The sequence below is a fragment of the Astyanax mexicanus genome, chromosome 4, assembly GCF_023375975.1.
Source record: "Astyanax mexicanus isolate ESR-SI-001 chromosome 4, AstMex3_surface, whole genome shotgun sequence".
Lineage (NCBI taxonomy): Eukaryota > Metazoa > Chordata > Actinopteri > Characiformes > Acestrorhamphidae > Astyanax > Astyanax mexicanus.
The window spans coordinates 6,868,292-6,895,338 of NC_064411.1; the positions used below are offsets into that span (position 1 = coordinate 6,868,292).

Below are 27,047 nucleotides of genomic sequence, written 5' to 3' on the forward strand. Positions count from 1 at the left end.
TATTTATTACTGTACTTATTAGCGTATCTATTTTAGAACTAGGGAGTTTTACATTTTTTACCCGGGGCTACATGAGGAATATGCGAAAGGGGCGTATACCATACTGAGATACCGAATGAAAGTTTGAAAGAGAACACAAATTACATTTAGAAAAAAAAATTGCAAGAAATAAAACAAATTTACCGGACGTGAAACACTGTTACTAGTACTGAAACACTAACATTGGTCAGTAAAAAAGCAACTGCTTTGTTTGTACATTTAGCTTGGCTAGCTTCCAATAATAATGGTCAATTAAACAGCAAATGCTGTATTTGGATATTTAGCTAAGCTAGCTATCAACAATAATGGTCAGTAAAACAGCAAATACTGTTGTTTGGACATTTAGCTGGCTAGCTATCAATAATAGTAGACAGTAATACAGGACATGCTTTGTTTATACATTTGGTCAGTAAAATAGCAAATGCTGTGTTTGGATATTTAGCTAGACAAGCTACCGATAATAATGATCAGCAAAACAGGAAACACTTTGTTTGGACATTTAACTAGGCTAGCTATTAATAATAATGGTCAATAATTAAGTATAGTTGGTGAATGACTATGCTCTTTAAAAAACAACACAACCCACAAGCATTCACATAAAAAAAAACCTTTATAAACATGAAAACAAATTAAACACATGTTACTCTACCTTTGGAAGTAATTGTATATTTAACCCTTTTAAGCCTGAACCAATAACAAAAAAAACATATTTTCCGAATTTCAAACTTAAATTGACTTATGTTACACTTCAACACAAATCCATTTTACACTGGATTTCTCTGTTGGGCGCCTTTGAGTATTTAACAAATAATAACATGAGACAATCTCAGGCCTATAGGTTTCATGTCAAACATATGTTGAGAAAACACAATGAGATTGCAGATCTGCAATATAAAAGCCATTTATTAAAACACACAGATGAGTAAATATAGAGGTGAAGCAATACAAAGATAATAGTTTGTAGTGGATAAAAACAATTAAGAAACTACATGATTTGGATATTCTTAGTAAATTTTGGAGATTAAAAACATATAATATTCAATAAGGAAAAGATAAGAGAGCATAAAACTTGAGTAATACAACGACCAAATATCCCTCTATGGGAACAGATTTTTAATCGGACTGAACCATAGACAAATGAGAACACCATCAGAGGGAATGAATGAGCCCACAACCTCACTGCGCTACACAAGCCTGGAGGGGGTTGATTTTAGTATAGAAGCTACAGCTGGAACATTTTATTTAACCTCTGGAAAGGATTTTGTTGGCCTCTCTGCAGAGTCTGGATGCTCCTCCGGTCCACACGGCAGTACCCGACACAGTGTCGTCTCTCTCTGTGGCTCTGGGTCTCACTTTTGGGAGCACTCTCTGGAGTTCCTCTGGAGCATTAAGCTAAGCTATGCTAAGCCCGGGGAACTGAGTACGGCTTCCACAGAGTGAAAACAGAGATACTTTAATTAATAGAAATAATCAAATCTGCATATACTAGAAAGGGGATTAAAAGCATTAAAATCATAAGCTAGGAAGGTTTGGTCCTAAACATTTAGTTGCCAGCTAAGAATCCTAATCACTATGACATCTAAATTTTAAAGACTACGTTTTTTCCATTCTTCAGAACTGAACTCCTACCGTAACTACCCTAAAAACTCAGCTCTGTCTCACAAAGAATGTCCTGGAATATCGAGCATATAAGAAAACATAACATGGAATTAAATAAACATGATCGCTGGATAAGATTCATTTTGCTGAATCTGTAAAATCCATTGTTAAATTCAGTTCATGTTTGTTTCTGGTGGAACGTGTCCCAAGTGAAACATTTGTGTAGGATAAGGTGTTCTGTCTGAAAGATTTACGATTTGCACTTTTAATTGCATGGATGGAGTTTTCTCTTCTGTGTGAATGCGCTGGTGTTTTTTGAGATTACCCTGGTCAGTAAAACTCTTCCCACAGTCTGAGCAGTAATACGGTTTCTCTCCTGTGTGAATGCGCTGGTGTTTTTTGAGAGCCCCCTGTTCAGTAAAACTCTTCCCACAGTCTGAGCAGTAATAAGGTTTCTCTCCTGTGTGAATGCGCTGGTGTTTTTTGAGAGTACTCTGTTCAGTAAAACTCTTCCCACAGTCTGAGCAGTAATACGGTTTCTCTCCTGTGTGAATGCGCTGGTGATTTTTGAGACTACTCTGTTCAGTAAAACTCTTCCCACAGTCTGAGCAGTAATACGGTTTCTCTCCTGTGTGAATGCGCTGGTGTTTTTTGAGAGTACTCTGTTCAGTAAAACTCTTTCCACAGTCCGAGCAGCAATACGGTTTCTCTCCAGTGTGAATGCGCTGGTGAATTTTGAGATGACTCTCTGCAGTAAATCTCTTCCCACAGTCTAAGCAGTGATACGGTTTCTCTCCTGTGTGAATGCGCTGATGTTTTCGGAGATTACTCTGTTGAGTAAATCTCTTCCCACAGTCTGAGCAGCAATACGGTTTCTCTCCTGTGTGAATGCGCTGGTGTTTTCGGAGATTACTCTGTTGAGTAAATCTCTTCCCACAGTCTGAGCAGCAATACGGTTTCTCTCCTGTGTGAATGCGCTGGTGTTTTTTGAGATGACTCTGTTGAGTAAAACTCTTCCCACAGTCTGAGCAGTGATACGGTTTCTCTCCTGTGTGAATGTGCTGGTGTTTTTTGAGAGCACTCTTTTCAGTAAAAGTCTTTCCACAGTCTAAGCAGCAATATGGTTTCTCTCCTGTGTGAATGCGCTGGTGTTTTTTGAGATGACTCTGTTGAGTAAAACTCTTTCCACAGTCTGAGCAGTAATACGGTTTCTCTCCTGTGTGAATGCGCTGGTGTTTTTTGAGATGACTCTGTTGATTAAAACTCTTTCCACAGGCTGAGCACTGATACAGTTTCTCTCCTGTGTGAATGCACTGTTTTTTTTTGAGATTACTCTGTTTAGTAAAACTCTTGACAGAGTGGTGATGTTTCTCCATGTCGAGTCTTTCCTCTGTTCCTCTGTCTGTTAAATGTATCAAACAATTTCTGCGTGTTCAGGAGATTCCTCAGGATCGCTTGTGTTTCACCTCTTTCATAGATTTCAGGAGAAATCCTATAATATTTTAATTTCTGAAAAGAAAAAAAAAGAAATAATTTAGTATATAAATAAAAGCTGGTTAATTAACTGAAGAGAACTACCTAAATCAGTTACACTATATGGGAAATACTGGGACATCTTTATATAACCTTAAAAGCTTCTGTACTTTTGTCCCATTCTAAATTCATAGACATTATAATATGAAGTTTAGCTCGTTCTGCAGTAGACTGTCAGCAGGCTGCAGCCGCAAAATATATGTAGCAAAACTCTGCTGCTGTCCACTACTGAATACCATGTTTGACTACTACTTTAGTATCTCACTTTACACTGAACTGTGCTAATCCATACTATTAATACTCTACTATATTGACTTCCCTTTTTGTTTACAATAAAGGTGTCTCATTTTATCTTATAAATATCTTTATCTGTAATTTCCCAACTTCATCTCCGGAGCCAGAGAGCAGCAGAAGCTCCGAGACCTGCTGCAGTTTTACAGAAGCTAACGTTACCCACAATTTCATTAACTCTAACTAAATGTTACTTAAGCCTGTAAACTAGCTATCTGAACAATATGTATCATGTTTTTTAGTCTTTTTACGTTAGCTCAGCCTAGCTAATGAATTAACATTTTCCCTGAAATTTCAATTCCACCTTAAATATCATAACTTCTTATTGGTTGACTTGGAAATGTAGCTACACATTTAGTAAATAAAAGACTGTAGATTTGAAAAGCGATATGACTATTTAAACCCATGAAGTGTTTTTCAGCATTTCACATAGAGATGGGCGATATTACCTAAAACAAAATATTTTTTACCTACTAAAAATTAACTACAAACGGTTCAAAACTATATTTACCTTTTTTTGATTTCACCTAAATTTCTTATATGGAGTTCAAGTGCATCTGGATGGCAAATAATACCATTATAAATAGTGATTATATATATGCAAAAAAAAAAAAATAAAGGAACACTTAAACACAATGTGATAACTGGAAAACAACATGTACTTATTTTCTTTTTACCTGAGTGGCAGCTGCAGTTAAGACAGAGCTGAATAAATAAATCAAAATAATTATAATTAGTAAAAAAAATAATAGGACTATCTGATATACTGCTAAATGAATAAACAAAAATCTCTCAAATAATAATAATAATAATAATAATAATAATAGGATTAGCTGATATTCAGTTGCCAACTTAGCGACTTTGTCGCTATATAAAGCGACTTTTCAGACCCTCTAGCGACTTTTTTTGTAAGATGTAAGATTTCTCTGAGATGAACACGCGCTCTTCAGTTACTGTCCTCGCGCTGCAGCGGGCGCTGCCGTTAGCCCCGCCCACACCACTCACAGTGCAGTCTGACTGTCAGAGCACACACACACCGCTCCACCAACACACTGTAAATAAACAGCGCGTGCCCACAGCCGCCGCTGACTGACCCCGCTCTGTATTTACAGAGCAGAAGTATGAATATTAATGTGTCTTCAGTGTGACACGAACAGAAATCCCTTAATTTAACTCACACAGTCTCAGTCAGTCACCTCATTCACCACACAGCCTGTCACTCACCTCCTCCACAGTGTCTGCTTCTTTATAAAAAGCTAAATATCTATTGAACCATTGAACAATTTTTCTATGATAGGTTTAAAAATAAAGAAAGCGTAAAAAAATAAAATAAAATAAAACAAAGCTAAATACAAAACTAAAAATAAAGAAATAAATAAAACTATGTATTGAACCATTGAACATTTTTTCTATGATAGGTTTAAAAATAAAGAAAACTTAAGAAAACGCAAATAAATAAATAAACTAAAAAAAATGTAGAATAACAGTTCCGACTAACTGCTGCTCTTATAATAACATTTAAGAACATGGCAAAAAAACTAATTTATGCAATTCACGTAAAGATGAAGTTATTGTAAAAAAGTGACCTATTTAAAAAGCAACAGAAGTTTTTCATATGTAATATTACTAACACATTTATGGTGTTTTTTTACACACTTTTTTCTCTCCCACAACCCTAATCCTTTACAGCTTCAAAAACATGTATTATGCAAATTAGGCGATGGCGTCATTTAGCGACTTCTAGCGACTTTTAGGACAGCCAATAGCTACCTTCCTTACTGAGGAGTTGGCAACACTGTATTCTGCTGGTACAGACAGTGGAGGGAAAACTGAGCCTCGTGTTAGTCTCACTTAATTTCTAACAGAGAAGAGAGAAATAAGCTCATAAACTCTTAACTATTACATAAATGAGTGAATTCTCTACAAAAACACTTTTTAATCTGCCTTATACTCGAATTAATAGCAGAATTTTTAACTTTAAACATGTTTTAACCACTATTTATTCATAAAACACGGAGCTCAGCACCTACCCGCAGCACAGAAACATACAGACCGCTGCTGAGGTACGGTGGCTCAGAAAGACCAAACTTAGCGTAACTGCAGTTCACCACTAAACAGCAGGGGCCGCCAAAACTTCATTTAACAGCATTAAAGTGCCTTATTTTATAAAGTTCATCTAAAACAAAGGTATTTTATTACTCTGTTACACTTACAACAGTAATAAACGCTGTAAAATTATTAAGTTATGCTTCAATTAATTCTTAGAAGACAAGTTCAGACATTATTATCCATTAAAATGCATTAAACATATGGCTAATTAGATTATATTAATATAGTTACAGTAGAACTTTATTGCTGTGCTACACTTGCTTCAGTAGTAAATATTATAGCCAAATAACAGATTATTATATTCTGTTTGTTCTCAGTTTTTACATTCTGATAAAATATATGATTTTGATGTATCTTCATTCACAATGTAATGTTATGTGTCGTGTTGTTATTATTATTATTAAATGTATCAGTTAAGGGGCTGTTTAATAAAACTATCTTTAGTGTAGCTAAAGATACTGTGAACATTTTGAAATGATTTTTTAATTATGTTTATTTTTACAGTAAAATAGTGAGTTTTCTGTTAAATCAGTAAGCTAATAATTATTATAAAAACACTAGTGGCAAAGTGCCTGACCCTTACCTCACTACAATACTTTCTAAAACTAATTATTTCTTTTTAAATGTAATATTTAACAGGCGGACTTTTATTTTGAAGGAAAGGTCCCGGAGCTGCTGCTGCACCAGACATTCTAACACGCCCCCTGATCACCACGCAGAATAAGGAGTAAAGAGCTCAGCGGATCTGATACACATTCAGACTGAAGAACTCAAGAACTGGAGGATCTGTTCTGGTTCTGATCCGCTATCAGTCTGAACCCAGAAGCAGATCCATGCTGAGACTGGACCACTGTGCGTTTAGAGACCCTGAATTAATGACTGATCCAGATCAGATTTAACCCACATTTATCTCAGATTTAGTTCAGATTTATCTCAGACAGACTGCTAAGCAGAGCTAGGAGAAGATCCAGTGCTGGTGGTGTAAATAGAGAGAGAGAGAGAGAGAGAGAGAGAGAGAGAGAGACAGAAAGAGAGAGAGAGAGAGAGAGAGAGAGACAGAAAGAGAGAGAGAGAGAGAGAGAGAGAGACAGAGAGAGAGAGAGAGAGAGAGAGAGAGAGAGAGAGAGAGAGAGAGAGAGAGAGAGAGAGAGAGAGAGAGAGAGAGAGAGAGAGAGAGAGAGAGAGAGAGAGAGAGAGAAACTTCTCCTTACCTTCTGTAGTTCAGCTGATTCTGCTCTTCCTCCGGCGCTCCAGCTACGGACCCCGGAAGCTCAGACTCATCCGGGTTATGTAGAGCCCCGCCCCCTCCCCCGCTATATCACATTATACCCCATCACCGCTAGAGGGAGCCCGCGAGGGAGTCCTCAATGCATGGAGCTGAATGGAGCTAAACAGCTAAAACTCTCATTTAAAACACTGTGTAACTGCTTCTCTGGGGTTTTCCTTTAATTTTACAAAGTAGAACAAAGTATTTCACTTAAATAGGAAAGAAAACAAAACCATTTATTTCCATTTTCTAAAACTAATGTTTTTTATTCAGTAGTTTTACTAGCATTACTGCTACTGATGCTGGAGTTACACACAGAACATGTTTAAAATGATTAAAATTGCAGGTTATAAGCTTTAATAATTATCTTTGCATTCATGAAACAGTTATACTTGTTCTTAGGAAATTAGTGCAATTTTTATTTTTTTGCTAAAAATAATTGTTTATACATTTTTATACATTCCAGACTCTGTCAAGTGGCTTGAGATTCAGAGCAGATTCTGAAGTGAGTTTTTTCCTTTATAGAGATTCTCTGATTGCTCCTGTACAACTCCAACAAACAGCATTTACTTATTACTATGGAAAGATCAGTGCCGTTGTTAGAGCACCGATTGTGACATTGATTTTAGTAGAAACCTTTGTTAATCTAAATTTCATTTAAAATATTATGGTTACATTTTCTTTACATTTACCTTCTTGATGTCCTGCAGATTCTTGAAAAGGAGATCGTACTGCAGCAGATCTTGTTTGTTGCTCACCTTGTCTAAAGTCTTTCTATTTATGTATTCTGAAAGATTTCCATAAATTGAGGTCATTCACACCTCCTCCCTGTAAAGTCACTCTCTGACATCACAATGGACCATTCTGATTTCTGTATAGAAGGGTACTTCACACAAAAGCATTTGAAATTCATATGCAAAAATCAGTTTTAAACTAATCATTTGTAAAATAAAATGGATTTGTCTTAGAGTTTTTTTAACTTTTCCAAAATACATTCAGCAAGCATTTTCATTCTGCTACAAAACATTAGCCAACTTTTACACATTTTTTTGTACATATTAAAGGAAGAAGTTACTGATATTGGAGACTACTGTTGCCAGATTATATCAGGTTCTGTGTAGAAATATAAGACAAACACATCTGGTTGCCTGAGTTACGTAAAACTCCCCTACAAATAGCACTTTTTAGCAAATAGCAAATTTTACTTAAAGGTCAGCACTATTGTTAAAGTAACAATGTTTTTTTTTTTCACTTTTTTTTTTTCAATGCAAATATCCATTAGAACTAAGAAGTCTTCAGGATTATTTCAGTATGTAAGAGTGTTTTACACCAAGAAACCCCATATTAACAAGTGATCCTTAATGTGCTTAGTTCTATTGGAAATAATGTAGTCCATATTTAATTTAAAATTGAATAATACAATTTGATTACTGAAAATGAACTGAATAAGGTGAACTTTCACTTAATTTATCAATAGTACCATTTTGACCACCCCAAAGAGAAGCATTTACTCCTTGTATTAAATAATTAATGCTTCACTTTGTGATGGTCACCATGGATATTCAAACTATTTTGTACTGACAAAATTTGCCATGCAAGTTAATACTGTTAAAAACTAGCACCAAATTGATACAGGCTTTTTAACTCTGTATGTAATAAAGTCGTAACAGTTGGACTTGGTCCTCACTGTTGATGGTAAACTTCAAGTGATGCCCCAACTTGTTTTTACCATCCTATTAACAAATAAACTGTTAAACAAATCCTTCTTTATTTTACAATTAATTAGTTTAATTAGTTTATATTTGCATATAAACTTTGAAATTGTTTTACCAGTGGGAAGTACCCTTCTATACAGAAATCAGAATGGTCCATTGTGATGTCAGAGAGTGATTTTGCAGGGAGGAGCTGTGAATGACCTCAATTTATGTAAATCTTTCAGAATACATAAATAGTAGGACTTTAGACAAGGTGAGCAACAAACAAGATCTGCTGCAGTACGATCTCCTTTTCAAGAACCTGCAGGACATCAAGAAGGTAAATGCAAAGAAAATGTAATCATAATATTGTGAAATTAAATTTAGATTTAATATTGTGAAATGAAATTTAGATTTAAAAAGGCCGGAATCAATGTCACAATTAGCATTCTAACAACGAAACAGACCTTTCCATAGTAATTCCATAGTAACATTTAAAAGTTATTATTCTTAGCAAAATAATAATTTATAAATGTTTGATACTTTATAGAATAAAATTTTTCCTCAAAACAGAACAACTATAACTGTTTCATCACCGCAGAGATAATTAGGGCCTCATGACACATCGTGTTTTTTTATGTCAAAAAATTCTACTCCTTGAGTTGAGTACGATGGTGCAAGAATTATTGCTCTATGACGTTTCTACGTTTCCCATTCAAAACCCCATAGAAAAAAATTCAACGAATTTTTTAAAAATTCTATTTTTAGCTACAGGTCCCAAACTTCATAGAATTGATCAAAAGGCTCCATAGAATTTTCTAAAATTGGAACGGTCACTCTAGCACCTTTCCTTAAACTACTTCCTGTGTTGTAATTCATTCCTCCTGCCTAGTAGTGGGCCCTACTGGGGTCAACTGGTCAGTATTGTCCAGTTGACCCCTCAGGACACTATTTCAATGTTTTACCTAACCCAAACCTTAATGAAATTTCTTATGACCAAAATGTTTCTGATGACATCATCGATGACGCCAATGTCATATGCGAACCCCTAACCCCCTAGTTTTGGCCCGTGTCTCGGATTGGACTGAATTTTGGTCAGTGTCTCTGATTGGCCTGAAATTCGGTCAGCCAGGCCAATGGCTCCTGAATGGGTCCTAGCAGGGCTTAAAAATGCCTGAAAAATCTATCTTTTGACCTAGACACTTTGGTGACCCAAAACTTGACACGCTTCATCTACGGGTCGGTACGAGGTAGTACGTGTCGTCGTTTTCCGGCTAAGACGCTTTGTTTTCCGAGTAGCCTTAGAGAAGGCTTGGTGGTCTGAGACGTCGCTAGCGTGCCTTTTGGGCGTAGTAGAGGGCATCCATGCTGTCAGAATGGCCAAAATTACCTACTATAAATATGTTAGGCAAGTGTTTACCAAAGTGTTATGGTATTACAAAAGTGTCCCGGGGGCTCTAGAACGGATCAACGGGCCTTTGTGACAAAGTTAGGGTAAAACATTACCGAAGCGTCCTATATGACCAAGACGTCCTCAGTACTGCCTCAGTACTTCACACTGCCCATCCCCCACCTTTGTGACACACATCAGGTGGGATATTATAGAAGATTTATACATGACCGAGAGGTCCTCATAACTTCAGAGTGCCCATCACCCACCTCAGTGACACATTGGGTGAGATATGATAGAAGAGTCATATGTGACCGAGAGGTCCTCATAACTTCAGAGTGCCCATCCCCCACCTCAGTGACACACATTAGGGGAGATATTATAGAAGAGTCATATATGACCAAGAGGTCCTCAATACTTCAGAGTGCCCATCCCCCAGTCATATATGACCAAGAGGTCCTCATGACTTCAGAGTGCCCATCCCCCAGTCATATATGTCCAAGAGGTCCTCATGACTTCAGAGTGCCCATCCCCCAGTCATATGTGACCAAGAGGTCCTCATGACTTCAGAGTGCCCATCCCCCACCTTAGTGACACACATTAGGGGAGATATTATAGAAGAGTCATATATGACCAAGAGGTCCTCAATACTTCAGAGTGCCCATCCCCCAGTCATATATGACCAAGAGGTCCTCATGACTTCAGACTGCCCATCCCCCAGTCATATATGACCAAAAGGTCCTCAATACTTCAGAGTGCCCATCCCCCAGTCATATATGTCCAAGAGGTCCTCATGACTTCAGAGTGCCCATCCCCCAGTCATATGTGACCAAGAGGTCCTCATGACTTCAGAGTGCCCATCCCCCAGTCATATGTGACCAAGAGGTCCTCATGACTTCAGAGTGCCCATCCCCCACCTCAGTGACACACATTAGGGGAGATATTATAGAAGAGTCATATATGACCAAGAGGTCCTCAATACTTCAGAGTGCCCATCCCCCAGTCATATATGACCAAGAGGTCCTCATGACTTCAGACTGCCCATCCCCCAGTCATATATGACCAAAAGGTCCTCAATACTTCAGAGTGCCCATCCCCCAGTCATATATGACCAAGAGGTCCTCAATACTTCAGAGTGCCCATCCCCCAGTCATATATGACCAAGAGGTCCTCAATACTTCAGAGTGCCCATCCCCCAGTCATATGTGACCAAGAGGTCCTCATGACTTCAGAGTGCCCATCCCCCACCTCAGTGACACACATTAGGGGAGATATAATAGAAGAGTCATATATGACCAAGAGGTCCTCAATACTTCAGAGTGCCCATCCCCCACCCTTGTTACACTCATTAGGTGAAATATGACCAAAGTGTCATGTATTACAAAAAGGTGACCAACCCCCGACCTATAGTAGATCGCACCTATAGTTTGGCTACATACGCTCCCGTCCTCATGTAGGCCTACCGTAGGTGGCTCTGACCATTTTTTTTGGTGGTTAGGGACAGATATTACAAAAGCGTCTCGTATTACCAAAGTGTTTTTTCTAAGTCTTCGGACACACCGTAAGTCTGACCGACACCAAACTTGACCTGGTGGGTCGCCTCGACGAGCCGCACCAAATGACCAAACAGTTTTGGGTCTTGACCCTTGGAATCCCTGAAAAAAAACACATGTCATTTTCTCATAAAAGCAACATTTTAGGTGAAATTTCTTAGTGTCATTTGATGCGTCTCCCCCTCCCCAACACGTAGGTGTAGTTTATATGTAGGTGGGACCTATAGTTTGGCTACAAACGCCGAAAAACCCTCTTAGTAATATGACACCCTTATGTAATAAAAGCCCTAACACATCCCGAATTTGACTGGAACGTCCTAGAATCTCAAAAATAGTGTCAAACGACCCGCCTTTCCCTCCCCAACAAGTAGGTGTAGGTTATATGTAGGTGGGACCTATAGTTTGGCTACAAACGCTGAAAAACCCTCTTTGTAATATGAGACCCTCGTGTAATAAAAGCCCTAACACATCCCAAATTTAACACAAATGTCCTAAAAACGGCAAAATAGTGTCACACGACCAGTTCAGATAAAGAAAAGCAAGTGGTTAGGACTTATATGACAAAAAGGTCTCACATTACCAAGGTGGTTTTTCCGACTTTTCGGACACACCGTAAGTCTGACCGACACCAAATTTGACCTGGTGGCTCGCCTCGACGAGCCGCACCAAATGACCAAACAGTTATGGGTCTTGACCCTTGGAATCCCTGAAAAAAACACATGTCATTTTCTCATAAAAGCAACATTTTAGGTGAAATTTCTTAGTGTCATTTGATGCGTCTCCCCCTCCCCAACACATAGGTGTAGGTTATATGTAGGTGGGACCTATAGTTTGGCTACAAACGCTGAAAAACCCTCTTAGTAATATGAGACCCTTATGTAATAAAAGCCCTAACACATCCCAAATTTAACACAAATGTCCTAAAAACGGCAAAATAGTGTCACACGACCAGTTCAGATAAAGAAAAGCAAGTGGTTAGGACTTATATTACAAAAAGGTCTCACATTACCAAAGTGGTTTTTCAGACTTTTCGGACACACCATAAGTCTGACCGACACCAAACTTGACCAGGTGGGTCGCCTCGACGAGGCGCACCAAATGACCAAACAGTTTATCCCTAGGTTGACAAGAAATGGTGGCTGCCATAGAAGCCCCATTCATTTTTGGACTTAGGTTTTACAGAGTTCGGGGTATTTTTTGGTTACATTTTGAATGGGGAGCTATGAGGAGAATGACACTCGACTATTATAGCACTTTTTATCAACGCACGGGTCTGGTAGTTTGCGGGCTAGTAGAAGGGGACGTGCCGCACCACATATCCAAGCCCCGCCCCTCCCAGGGGGGCGTGAATCCAAAGTATCGTTCCTGACACCTAACCGAAGCGGGAGTTGGACGTGAGCGCGAGTCGTGGCCCCCAGATGAAGAATCTGGGGTTAAAAAATTTAGTGGTTAGGGCTTAATATAACATAAGTGGCACGGCTATTACTAATCCGTCATATTGCCACATGTCAGTGACCTTTTGACCCAGGGCCACCAAAATCGGGCCCGCGCACCGACTGACCGAGCCGAACGTGTGTGCGAAGGTCCCGCGGCCCTGCGACCTTCCCTTCTATTTTTCACAATAAAACAACTTTTTGTAAAGTGAGGCCTTCTCGCAGGCCATAAGTCTAAGTGCTGGCCTGGTGGATTTTCACAAAGTGCTATTATAGCACTTTTCGTCAACGCACGGGTCTGGTACTTTGCGGGCTGGTAGAAGGGGACGTGCCACACCGCATATCGAAGCCCCGCCCCTCCCAGGGGGCGGGAACTCTAAGTAGAGTTCCGATACCCTAATCGAAGTGGGTGTTGGACGTGAGCGCGAATCGTGGCCCCCAGGTGAAGAATCTGGGCAGTAAATTTTAAAAGTTAGGGCTTAATATTACATAAGTGGCCTGATATTACAAAAGCATCATATGGCCATATTTTATTGACCTTTCGACCCAGGGTCACCAAAATCGGGCACGCGCACCGACTGACCGGGCCGAACGCGTGTGCCCAGGGGGCGGGAACTCTAAGTAGAGTTCCAATACCCTAATCGAAGCGGGAGTTGGACGAGAGCGCGCGACAAGTGCCCTAGAGTTCATTTTGACCCCTGTTGACCTTTTGAGGTTAGGGCCAAAATTACACTAAAGTCATCGTATTACCAAAGAGTATATGGCCATAACACGGAGGCCCTTGGAGCGAGGGGCCCCAGACGCACGTATGATTTGCGGCTCGTCGGCCCGCTCCGGCACGCCGACTTTCGTGACCCTGTGACCTCGCCTTCCGTAGGAAGGCCCCGAAATTTTTTTAGTCCCATTCAAACGCCCATAGGCGGAAATGTCGGGGGCCGTCCCTCGGCGACCTTTCGACCTTCGGACCCAAAATTTCGATATGTCGCTCGTCCCTCGTCCCTTTACCGCATATCCGAGTTTCGCGAGCCTCTGACTTTCCGTTCACTTTTGAATGGTTTTTAAACCTCAAAAATGGCAAAGTCCTCTTAAGGTACACAAGTCTAACAGCCTCCCGCTTTTGGAAATTGGCTATTTTGCCACTATTTTCAGGAGGGCGGTACCGCCTCCAAATTCAGAGGGGCGCGTCCTCGACCCGTGCCGCTACTCATATCCGAGCCCCGCCCCTCCAGGGGGGCGGGAACTCCAAGTAGAGTTCCGGTCACCTAACCGAAGCGGGAGTTGGACGTGAGCGCGAGTCGTGGGCCCCTGGTGGAGAATCTGGGCAGTAAATTTTTGTGGTTAGGGCATAATATTACATTAGTGTCATATATTACCAAGGCGTCCTCAAGCTCACAATCCCATGACTTGCACTCATCTGGTACAAAACTTGAAGAATACCCCTCCTGTCTCAGAGTGAAAATTCTTGAAAAGTCTTGACCATACAAAAGACTTAGGCAAACGTATCACACTTCGCCAAACGCTCAGAGAGCCTCGGCCGAGTGAGCCGGCAAACACCTAAGGGGTACCCCTTGCCTCTCTGGTCCAGAAATCGGTAGGGTTAGTCGAAAGCGCTCGGATCGGCCCCGCGGTCTGGGGGCGGGGCCTGGTGTGCGTATCGGACCCGCCCGCCGACTCTGGGAGTGATCTGAAGCGGTTTGACGCAAAGTCAGTCCGAGGCCCACGGTGACCGCTGGGGGGTGTGGCCCCGCCCCTACGGACCCGCCCACCGACTCTGGGAGTGATCCGAAGTGGTTTGACGCAAAGCTGGTCCGGGGCCCCCGGGGACCTGTTGGGGGGGTGTGGCACCGCCCCAGACCCCGCCTACCGATTGGGGGCGTCAACCTGAGTGATTTGGGACTTAGTCGTTTTGGTACCCCATTTGGGTGTAGTTAGGGCCCACATTACCTAACCGTCATATGACGTCACTCATGACGTTTTGGTAAAGTGGGCGGACCCCCTATGGTTAGGACTTATATAACCTTAGAGTCACCATGACACCTTGGTAACATGGCCACACCCCCCCAGGACACACCCCCAACCTGTGGGCGTGAACAGACCTCAATAAAAGATTTTAGTGGTATTAGCAAAAAGTCATATTACCAATGAGTCGACACATGCCCCTAGCCTGCAGTTCCATGACCTCTTCACATGACACCTCATCAATGGTTTTGAATGGGAAAATTAGGGGTAGCATGTGCGAAGGAGTCATACGACCTCTTCGTGCTGAAGTCTATGTAAAATCTGACACTTTCGTACAAAAAGCACTAACCCTAATTATTAAAGCTTTTAAACTGCAGTTTTAATCCTATTAAACATGTTCTGTGTGTAACTCCAGCATCAGTAGCAGTAATGCTAGTAAATCTACTGAATAAAAAATATTAGTTTTAGAAAATGGAAATATAGAGGTACGTTTTCTTTCCTATTTTAGTGAAATACTTTGTTCTACTTTGTAAAATTAAAGGAAAACTCAAGATAAGTAGTTATACAGTGTTTTAAATGAGAGTTTTGGCTGTTTAGCTCCATTCAGCTCTATGCATTGAGGACTCCCTCGCGGGCTCCCTCTAGCGGTGATGGGGTATAATGTGATATAGCGGGGGAGGGGGGCGGGGCTCTACATAACCCGGATGAGGCTGAGCTTCCGGGGTCTGTAGCTGGAGCGCCGGAGGAAGAGCAGGATCAGCTTAACTACAAAAGGTAGGAAGAAGTTTCTCTCTCTCTCTCTCTCTCTCTCTCTCTCTCTCTCTCTCTCTCTCTCTCTCTCTCTCTCTCTCTCTCTCTCTCTCTCTCTCTCTCTCTCTCTCTCTCTCTCTCTCTCTCTCTCTCTCTCTCTCTCTCTTTATTTCAAAAGCAAAGCGAGCGCTGGATGTTAATCTACACAGATTTCTCCCCTGAAAACTGTTTATTTGGGTGTAAAGCGCTTCTGTTTGTTTACAGTAAGCTTAGATTTCCAGATTTTTCCAGCACTATGGCAGGAGCATTAGCATTAGCAAAATGCGCTCTTTGCACAACTACTTTTCATCAGTGCTGCTCCAGCGTTTCCTGTTTGGCTTTTCCAGTACACTCGTTATGGCAGTATTTTCAGCTGGTGTTTACAAGAGCTTCTAAAAATTTACCTCAACGTCAAGAAGACCAGTAAAGCCTTCCAGTAGAAAGCTAGAGAAAGACTTTAGACTATATACCTATAAACTATATCATACCTACACACTACCAAGATTTTTTCTTATATTTTACGGTAGCCCACACAGCTCAGCATTAGCTAGTATAGCTAACTAGCTTGCTAGGTGCATTACTGATAGTTGTTAGTTTCTCCTGTTATCAAATGGAAGTCTAATAAAATGCTAGTAATAATAATAAAGCTAACTATAATAATCATCATAAAAATAATTAGACAAATGCTAGTTATAATAATAAAAATGCTGGCTTTAACAATGCTAACTATAATAATAATGATAGTAAAAATAATAATCCTTATAAAAAGAATCATACACATGCTAGCATTAATAATATTAATAATAATAAAAGTGCTAGCTATAATAATAATAATAATAATAATAATAATAATAATATCTAGCTATAATAATAATAACATCTAGCTATAATAATAATACTATTATCAATAATAATAATAATAATAATAATAATAATAATAATAATAATAATAATATCTAGCTATAATAATAAAAATGCTAGCTGGTGGATCTTTCAGCCAAGTACATTTAGCTGATCTCCTCTCCCAAACACTTGGAACCTGTGTGCTGTAACGTTAATAATTCCATTTAAAAAGCAGTGGCACTGCATGCTTTTCCAGTCGTCTCCAAACTTCTGACGTTTCTGGTTTAACTTCTGACCATTTTGACCTCTCGCCAGTAAAAAAAAAAATTTACGTTTTGCCTATACAGGCGAATGTAAACAATACAACCGGAAACGTCCGAGCCGCATTATTTGAAAACGGAAATGCGTCAGAGCCGTGAGTGCAAGGAGCCCATTAGCTTGTAAAATGACCCAGTGTTGTTACCAATACCACACCTAACAGCTAAAGTTAATTATAAAAGAAAAGGATTAACCATTACAGACAGCTTGTTCATTATCCTACCATTTAGTCTATATAACAACAACTCATCAAAAATGTAATGTGTTTAAGACATTCAGGCTGCTAATAGTATATTATTGTTTGAAATTGCCTACCTGCTTAGTTATTTAGATAGCATTGGTTAGGTTAGCTAAAGGTGGCTAGAACCTTATGTTACCTTCAAAATTAATGTACCCCTCTATACAGTTGCTGTATTTTTTTTAAACTTATTTGATATTTTTCTCCATCGTTCGTGGTACATAAAAAGCTGCACACAGCTGCACACACATGCATATTTAAAAAAAGTGTTTGCAATAGTAAAATGTTTTATAATGTTATTTTTTTGTGTGGGAATAATGTTTAAGAGTGCATGTAAGATCGGAGCTGATGTGTTTCCTTAATGCGACTGGCAGAGAGAAAAAAAAACTGTTTACTAAGCAGAACTGGCCCATAATAAGAGACCAAAGTAGCTGATGTTCGCTAGCTATCTAATGTAACCAGCGATTTTTTTTTTTACCAGTAGCAAACATCATCTAGCTATCCAATGTTCCCAGTGCTTTTTTATCCAAGTAGCTAATGTTATCTAGCTAGTCAATGTTACCAGTGCTTTTTTTAACCAAGTAGTTAATTTTACTTTGCTGGCTAATGTTACCAGTGTTTTTGTCCTGTCACCAAGTCAGGACATATTTTATTCTTTTAATTCGGATACAAATTTTCCTGCACTTCCTTCTAAGTAAGATAATGTGGCCAGCCAAGGCATCAAATCAGCATTTCTTGCATTTCAGACATCAATAGACGCTGCATTGTCCGACATCCATCCATTTGCGTTTTTTTTCTATTTTATTTTAAAGAAACAAAAACATCTTTTATAATTAAAATTAGGGATATGAAAAGATCCAGAGGCACGAGATCTCGTGAGATTAAAATGTGACGATATTTCTCATCAAGCTTAAACCTGTCTTGCCGGCAGTGTTGGGAAGGTTACTTTTAAAATGTAATCCCTTACAGATTACTGATTACATCACTCAAAATGTAATTTGTAACGTAATCAGTTACATTACTTCAAGTGAGTAACGTAATCTGATTACTTTGGATTACTAAAAAAAAAAAATTGTCATTTTTTTAAGCCTGAATGAATGTAGCAACCACATACTGCATATTATTATTTTATTTTTCTTTCCAGTTAACAAATAGATTAAAAAAAATAAAACAGCCTTTTCAATCACTCTATAAAAATACTTATGAAACCATTTCATCAAACAATTTTATGAAACACTTCTATAAATTGATGATAAAACCATTAAAAAACATAAAAAAACAAACAATGTAACAACAACTGTAAGCTATCTATTTGCAGGTTTGCCACCAGTGTTAATTTTGACAACAATTTTTGATTAAGTCTTAGTCATAGTCTTGTGACGAAAATAGCATTTAGTTTTAGTAACAATTTAGTCATCTAAAATATTTTTAGTTTTAGTCGGCTTAATGTCATAAGAATATAGTCTACTAAAATTACAGTAAATTTAGTCGACTAAAATGTAAAGGGTGTAAATGTAAATGCTTTTTCATCAGTTCCCTTGAATTATTAACTATACGCGTATATGAAATGAAACGTTTAATAACCACTTGAGTAATATTGTTAATGTTTGAACGTGTAATATATTTATATATGATTTAATGTATATTATTATTGTTGTAGGTGTGTGACTATACATATATTACATTTAAATTTTGCTCTAGAAATCAGGTCATAAAACATCTGAATAGTTAAATTATAGTTTGAACAGCGTTGTAGATGCAAAAACAGCTTTTAAAGGATCTAGTTTTATCTCCAGCACTAACCCAGCACATCTACTGTAGCTACAGTCTATAAATGAGATCAAAACACACATTCACACACTGTCCTGTAGAGATGCTCTCAGGATGTACAGAGAGACTTCATGAGTTAAAGTGAGAAACTGATGAGAAAGTGCTGTAAGAAACGTTACACAGACTTTTGGGTTCATAGATTCACTTATTTTATTGTTTTATTTTGGTTATATTATTGAGTTTCTTTCTGACCTGCTGCTGCTTTAACATTAGCTGTATCTTTCCCACTGTGAGACTAAACAGATGATCTGATCTTAATGAGTGAGTTCTGTATCAGTTCTGTGTTTTAGTGCACTGCCGAGTTAAACACATCAGCTCATAAAATAACATCAGCATTAAAACGCGGATCTCTGCACGGAGATCTGTGTGACTCTGCTCTGCAGAAGCTGAAAGATTAGTGATGTTTTTACCGGAGATGGAGTCGCTCCACACGGTTTACACGTTATCTTGTTTTTCGCGACGTCGAAGGAGAAATATATCGCCTCTTCCCTCTCTCTCTCACCCTGCTGAACTCTGTCGAGTTAACTTCCAGTGGAGCTCCGTATCGACAGGTTAATTCCCGGGTTTGTAACTGAGCGCGCGGCACTACTGCAGTTATCCCGCCTCTCCACCTTCGCTAAAGTAGCAGTGATTGGATCTCTTCCTAACTGGTCCCTACCTTTCACAGAACTAAATCAGTTCTGATTGGATTTCGTCCCTGCCAAACATTTTCGTCTCGCTTTTATTCGTTGACAAAATGTCAGTTAATTTTGTCTCGTTGTGTGTCCGGAGCCGCTGTGAGCCGCTGACAGTTCCCTGTCATATTAGAACGATTTCACTGCAAAATGTTATTTGTCGGTGTTGGATTGGAAGAGCGAAAATAGGAAAGTATCGCAATGTAATCCTTTTATTTTAGCAGAGTAACTGTAATCTGATTACCACTTACTGAAACAGTAACTGTAACGAATTACAGTTACTTATAATTTGTAATCTGATTACGTAACACCGTTACATGTAATCCGTTGCTTCCAAACACTGCTTGCGGGGAAAAACAATTTAGTGTGGACTTTTTAAGAGAGATCTGGCAACACAGTAGCGATAGCAGCGAGTGTGGTGGCTGACCCACTCAATCTGTAAAACCCAAGGATTTATGTCTTTCGGCCCCTCGTTTGGAAAAAAAATTATATTATTTCATGTCTAGAACATAAAAACAGGAAAGAGTCAGGACAAGAATTCACTCTCTCTCGAGCATATTCATTCCAAACTGCTGAAATGCACTGTATGAGTTCATATAGTCCTTTTATTTTATTCACTAAATGTTTAGTTACATTTCCAGGACAACTAAGAAGAATTGATAATATTTAAGGTGGAAGTGCTCGAATGATTTACTGCTTTAGTAACATTTAGTTAGAGTTAGAGATGAAATTTGGAGCTGCTCTCTGGTTCTACAGATGAAGTTGGGCTTCGACCGGATGCTGTGATACGCCACCGTGTCCGCTATATTGATTTAGTAAATAAATCAGTTAAGCCATTGATGTCAGGTTCTAGTGAGACCAGAAAAGAATCAAGACTGTTTGTCTAAACAGTGGGCAGTCTTTATAAAGGCAGTAAACAGGCGTCAGGCGTCAGACGACATTTATGGTTATATGAAGATGTCTCAGATGTCAATATAGGCACCTCAGGCAGTTCTCTTCAGTTAATTGACCTGCTTTTATTGTCATATATATAACTGCATTTTTCTTTGTGTTTTCCAGAAATGAAATTATTCTCCTGAAATTCATCACCAACAACCAGGATATTTAACTAAGAGCAATGTTAAACTGCTGAAAGAGTTGAAGCACAAGCCGTCCTGAAAAGCCTCCAGAACACGCAGAAACAGTTTGCTACATTTAACAGACAAATGAAGCCAAGTCCTGACATGGAGAAACAGCAGCACTCTGTCAAGAGTTTTACTAAACAGAGTGATCTCAAAATTCACCAGCACATTCACACAGGAGAGAAACCGTATCACTGCTCAGACTGTGGGAAGAGTTTTACTGAACAGAGTCATCTCAAAAATCACCAGCGCATTCACACAGGAGAGAAACCGTATCACTGCTCAGACTGTGGGAAGAGTTTTAATCAACAGAGTAATCTCAAAATTCACCAGCACATTCACACAGGAGAGAAACCGTATCACTGCTCAGACTGTGGGAAGAGTTTTAATCAACAGAGTAATCTCAAAATTCACCAGCGCATTCACACAGGAGAGACACCGTATCACTGCTCAGACTGTGGGAAGAGTTTTACTAAACAGAGTCATCTCAAAAATCACCAGCGCATTCACACAGGAGAGAAACCGTATCACTGCTCAGACTGTGGGAAGAGTTTTACTAAACAGAGTAATCTCAAAATTCACCAGCGCATTCACACAGGAGAGAAACCGTATTACTGCTCAGACTGTGGGAAGAGTTTTACTGCACTAAATTCTCTCAAAATACACCAGCGCATTCACACAGGAGAGAAACCGTATTACTGCTCAGACTGTGGGAAGAGTTTTACTGCACCAAATTCTTTCAAAATACACCAGCGCATTCACACAGGAGAGAAACCGTATTACTGCTCAGACTGTGGGAAGAGTTTTACTCAACAGAGTGATCTTAAAAAACACCAGCGCATTCACACAGGAGAGAAACCGTATTACTGCTCAGACTGTGGGAAGAGTTTTACTCAACAGAGTAGTCTCAAAATACACCAGCGCATTCACACAGGAGAGAAACCGTATTACTGCTCAGACTGTGGGAAGAGTTTTACTGAACAGGGTGCTCTCACAAAACACCAGCGCATTCACACAGGAGAGAAAACTCCATCCATGCAATTAAAAGTGCAAATCGCAAATCTTTCAGACTGAATACCTTATCCTACACAAATGTTTCACTTTGTCACTTGGGACACGTTCCACCAGAAACAAACATGAACTGAATTTAACAATGGATTTTACAGGTTCAGCAAAATGAATCTCATCCAGCGATCATGTTTATTGAATTCCATTATGTTAAATTATGAATTCCGTTATGTTTTCTTATATGTTCGATATTCCAGGACATTCTTTTTGAGACAGAGCTGAAGTTTTAGGGTAGTTACGGTGGGAGTTCAGTTCTGAAGAATGGAAAAAACGTAGTCTTTAAAATTTAGATGTCATAGTGAGTAGGATTCCTAGCTGGCAACTAAATGTTTTGGACCAAACCTTCAGAGCTTATGATTTTAATCCCCTTTCTAGTATATGCAGATTTGATTATTTCTATGAATTTCTAGTATCTCTGTTTTCACTCTGTGGAAGCCGTCCTCAGTTCCCTAAGCTTAGCATAGCTTAGCTTAATACTATTAACCACTAGGCCCATCTGCATGAAAGAAGTAGTGAAAACACCAGCTGAGGAACTCAAGAGAGAGTGCTCCCAAAAGTGAGACCCAGAGCCGCAGAGAGACGACACTGTTCCGGGTACTGCCGTGTGGACCGGAGGAGCATCCAGACTCTGCAGAGAGGCCAACAAATTCCTTTCCAGAGGTTAAATAAAACGCTCCATCTGTAGTTCCCATACTGAAATCAACCTCCTCCGGGCTTGAGTAGCGCAGTGAGGTTGTGGGCTCATTCATTCCCTCTGATGGGGTTCTTCTTTGTCTATGGTTCAGTCTGATTAAAAATCTGTTACCATAGAGGGATGTTTGGTTGTTGTATTACTCAAGTTTTATGCTCTCTTATCTTTTTCTTATTGAATATTATATGTTGCTTAAGGTTTTTAATCTCCAAAATGTACTAAGAATATCCAAATTTTGTAGTTTCTTAATTGTTTTTATCCACTACAAACTATTATCTTTGTATTACTTCACCTCTATATTTACTCATCTGTGTTTTTTAATAAACAGCTTTTAGATTGCAGATCTGCAATCTCATTGTGTTTTCTCAACATATGTTTGACATGAAACCTATAGGCCTGAGATTGTCTCATGTTATTATTTGTTAAATACTCAAAGGCGCCCAACAGAGAAATCCAATGTAAAATGGATTTGTGTTGAAGTGTAACTTATAGTCAATTTAAGATTGAAATTTGGAAAAATATGTTTTTTTTTGTTATTGGTTCAGGCTTAAAAGGGTTAAATATACAATAACTTCCAAAGGTAGAGTAACATGGGTTTAACTTGTATTCATGTTTATAAGGTTTTTTTTATGTGAATGCTTGTGGGTTGTGTTGTTTTTTTTGAAGAGCATAGTCATTCACCAACTATACTTAATTGTTTTATACTTAATTATTAACCATTATTATTGGTAGCTTGTCTAGCTAAATATCCAAACACAGCATTTGCTATTTTACTGACCAAATGTATAAACAAAGCATTTCCTGTATTACTGACTACTAGTATTGATAGCAAGCTAACTAAATATCCAAACAACAGTATTTGCTGTTTTACTGACCATTATTATTGATAGCTAGCTTAGCTAAATATCCAAATACAGCATTTGCTGTTTAACTGACCACTATTATTGCTAGCTAGCCTAGCTAAATGTACAAACAAAGCAGTTGCTTTTTTACTGACCAATGTTAGTGTTTCAGTACTAGTAACAGTGTTTCAAGTCCGGTAAATTAGTTTTATTTCTTGCAATTTTTTTCTTATAATTTGTGTTCTCTTTCAAGCATTCATTCGGTATCTCACTATGGGATACACCCCTCTCGCATATTTCTCATGTAGCCCCGGGTAAAAAATGTAAAACTCCCTAGTTCTAAAATAGATACACTAATAATTACAGTAATAAATAAGTATTATAAATGCATAGTGATGGTTAAAAGAGTACTAAACATGTTCAAAATAGTTATTGTGTTTGTGTAAATAGTTTTAAAAGAAAATAAAAGCAGTACAGAGTACATATTTCATTTATTTTCTGTGTTAATGCAGGAAGGTTAGCTAAAAGTGATTAAGGGATCTACTGAGGGAGAAGTGTACAGGTGAGGGTGGAGTAGAGGATTGGAACGGGCCCGCCCACGGGACGAGAGAGAACAGCGGAGATGCGGGAGTAGCAGCGCGGGAGAGGCGAGGAGGAAAAAGTTCCTCACAGGCTGAACTAAATTCACTAATAATCAGTATTAATTAAACTAACCGGTAATTTTAAGGACACTGAAGTCCATACTGAGAGTGAGCTGGTGGATAAAGCTGGGATAATCTCACTATAAGTAAAGTTCTGTTAGCACTGTTAGCTTAGCCAGCTCGGCTAGCTGTGTTTAGCCTCGTGTATTAGCTGCTCTGCGCTAGCCGTGAACTCTCCGCTGCAGCGCCGCTCCGACAGACTGTTCCCCGGACTGACTCGCGCTCTCTCCGCCTCCACTGAACACCAGGACCGCTAACACTGCTAACCAGAGAGCGCTCTGAGTCCCCGCGTGGATCAGAGTTCCTCTGAGGGAAAACGCTCCGTGCTGCAGGACCCCGCGCTCTGCTCCCGCTCATATTCACTGAATCTGAGGTAAATCTGAAACTCTTATTTCTGCTCGTTAGAGTAAAGCGGACATTAAGCTCCGAACCAGACCTGCACCGTTTAGTTCTGTTCATTTCATCTATAATTCTGTTCTTTATGAGTGTATTCTTTAGAGTGGGCCCACATATTTAAAGGGGACATGAAACATTTCAGTTTGTACAAGTTTTCTAAGGGATTAAATATAATGGAATTTATTTGGGGGTTAGGGGGGGGGGGATTTTTTTTATATAAAATGTTTACACACTAAATTATAGTATATTTATGTTTGTTACGTTTGAGCTAGGGCGTCGCCATGTTGCCCGTGCAGCACTGGTGACGTCACGAGGTTGGTTGGTTTAAGAGCCCAGTTACAGAGCTAGCGTAAAAGAGCTTGTTGTTTGTGGAGATTATGGATGAAGACGAAGCTGAACTAGGCTAACATGGAGCATTTACTCAGAGATCTTTCCTGTATAAACCTGAGCAGGACTTTTCAGATGCTTTTCGAGAGAGAGACGTTTTTGGAGTGTCTATTCTCTCTCTACATGGAGCCGTGCAGAACCCTGCAGCGCGACCACAGCAGGTACTGCCATCCAGTTAACCAGCTATTTTAGATACATTTAGCTATTTAACATGTAAAGTCCAGAGTTCATTAAGACTGAATAAAACGTACATGATTTAAGTGGATATTGAAACACACAGGCGATGTTTGGTTGATAAACCGTTCAGTTTAGAAGTTAGAAAGCTTACTGGGTACTTAGCTTCATCTAGTTAGCGTTAGCTAGTTAACTAGCGTTGGCTAGCTATGGTAAGATAGCTAGAAAAGTAGCTAACGCTAGCTATGTTATCTTTTAATTGTCAGTTTATCTAGACTTTCGGTAACGGTACCTCTCGCTGCTCTGCTGGGTGAGCGCGTTGTTCTCTTTCCGTGCGGCTCACAGCTGCTGCTCTCATAGTAACGTTACCCTCAGTCGGACGGTCTGTACATCCCAGCTGATCAGAGGAAAAATAAAAAACGGAGGAAAAAAGCCTTGGACTGCAGCTTATTTATCCGGCGCTAATGCTCCTGACTCAAACCCCTCTCCTTCACATAGTCCTGGTCTAGAAAGTGCTCGCCACTAACCCCTAGCGTTGCAGCTAACCGGAGGATTCTCGCGCTTCAGCGCCGCTAGCCACCGCTGAAGAACAGCTGTCAGAGGAGAGGTATGAAAGTGAAAGTAAATATTTCTCATTCCTCATCCTATTAAAATTCACTACTCCCAGTATTACTACACACAGGGGCAATACAAAAGTCCCCCTCCGCTCTGCATTGAGTTTTGGTTTGGATTTTATTATCTATTGAGGGATTTATTTACGGTAGAGTCATAGATTATAGTAGTGAGGCGTTCGAGAACCAACCTCGTGACGTCACTTTCAGCGCTGGGACAAGATGGCGCTGCCCTTACTTAAAAAATGACATTTAGATTGCTTATTATTTTAATTCCACTTCACTGACAACTTCTAAACTTATCAGATTTGTTAGAGTGAAAATACATCTTGTGAATTAAACTAAATACTTGAAATGTTTCATGTCCACTTTAAATCCTTCTCAGTAGGTTCGGGTGCGTTTGGGTCCGGACCCGGACCGGGGTCCGCCCATTAGTGACCTCTGTTGTATACAAATGTCCGAATTTTCATCTTCTGCTGAGAGCTGCTCTCACTGCTCAGCGACCACACTCGCTGTATCACTACTGGTTGCCAGATCCCTCTTAAAAAGTCCACACTAAACTGATTTTTCTTCCCGCGAGACATTTTATAAATATTGTCACGTTTTAATTGTGAGTTGTAGTTATGTGTAACTATGAGTTGTTCAGTTGGCTAGACTTTCACACTACACGACTGATTAGCAACACAGTCACATATTCACTATTTTTCACCACGGGAAATCGCAGACTTACCTGGCTGCTTTCCAAAAACACGTTTATCACAAGAACTAAACACATGAGAACTAGCAATGCCATGCCAGAGAATCTCTACAGATGAGAATACCTACTTGCAGTAAGTCCCTACTGCTAAAATGAATGGGTGCATATGAAGCAACTGATTAAGATCTGTTTATAAATGTCTGAATATTTTATATGTACTTGTGTTCTCAACACAGAACTATATCAAATGTTTCAGCACAACAGACATATATTTTATAAACTCCAGTTACAAGCATTTTAAAGCTAGATGCAATTCCAGCATTAGCTCACAAACCAATCAGCTTACAGTAGCAGACATGCTAGTGTCTTTACCGTATAACACCTGTTTACTGTAGAAAAATACAGGCATGCTTTCTTTGCTTTTTAGTAAAGTAAATTAATTTACTTTATAAAAAAAGTGTGTGTGTGTCAGTAAGTCAGTAATTTAGAACATTTAAACTCCGCTGATATAGTGAATTATCATGTGATCTGTGTGGTGTTCAGCTGCTTTTGGTTGAGCGTAGAATCGACTTACTCTATTCAGAAGTCAGTGATCAGTGATTCAAAACATTGTTTACAAGCTTGTACGTTCATATCACGCTCTGACCATGTGTAAACATAGCCGCGGAGAAACTTGGACAGTGGATTATAATCCAGAACGCAAGTTTCTGACTGGGAGGCGCCAGTAACCAGTATAAGACTGATAAACGCTTAAGAATTGAGCAGCGTTTTTGCATATTTTAGATTAAAAAAATGTCTGT

The 27,047-nt window shown here is 39.3% G+C and overlaps 4 protein-coding genes across 9 annotated transcripts in view; 2 read left to right on the forward strand and 2 right to left on the reverse strand.

Annotated features, from left to right (window-relative positions):
* LOC111188977 (NACHT, LRR and PYD domains-containing protein 12) overlaps positions 1-27,047 on the reverse strand; it is a 900,554-nt gene that overhangs the window by 751,096 nt on the left and 122,411 nt on the right. The window lies entirely within an intron of this gene.
* Positions 1-27,047, forward strand: part of LOC111196387 (NACHT, LRR and PYD domains-containing protein 12-like) — a 798,826-nt gene that overhangs the window by 582,769 nt on the left and 189,010 nt on the right. The window lies entirely within an intron of this gene.
* On the reverse strand, positions 631-6,835 carry LOC125801234 (zinc finger protein OZF-like). Of its 2 annotated transcripts, none has more exons than XM_049477638.1 (2): positions 6,783-6,835; positions 631-3,147 (listed from the first exon to the last, which is right to left on the reverse strand). In XM_049477638.1, exon 2 carries the CDS (start codon positions 3,012-3,014, stop codon positions 1,812-1,814), a length of 1,203 nt encoding a protein of 400 aa, XP_049333595.1. In that variant the 5' UTR covers positions 3,015-3,147; positions 6,783-6,835; the 3' UTR covers positions 631-1,811. The 2 variants fall into 2 exon arrangements, with proteins under 2 accessions (XP_049333595.1, XP_049333596.1); XM_049477639.1 differs by lacking the exon at positions 6,783-6,835 and adding an exon at positions 5,493-5,518.
* Positions 15,584-22,780, forward strand: LOC125801335 (zinc finger protein 239-like). The gene is made up of 2 exons (XM_049477891.1): positions 15,584-15,641; positions 20,619-22,780. Exon 2 carries the CDS (start codon positions 20,765-20,767, stop codon positions 21,752-21,754), a length of 990 nt encoding a protein of 329 aa, XP_049333848.1. The 5' UTR covers positions 15,584-15,641; positions 20,619-20,764; the 3' UTR covers positions 21,755-22,780.

Excerpts from the sequence above, each read along its gene's own strand:
- LOC125801234 (XM_049477638.1), bottom strand. The coding sequence starts at position 3,014 with ATGGAGAAACATCACCACTCTGTCAAGAGTTTTACTAAACAGAGTAAT.
- LOC125801335 (XM_049477891.1), top strand. The coding sequence starts at position 20,765 with ATGAAGCCAAGTCCTGACATGGAGAAACAGCAGCACTCTGTCAAGAGT.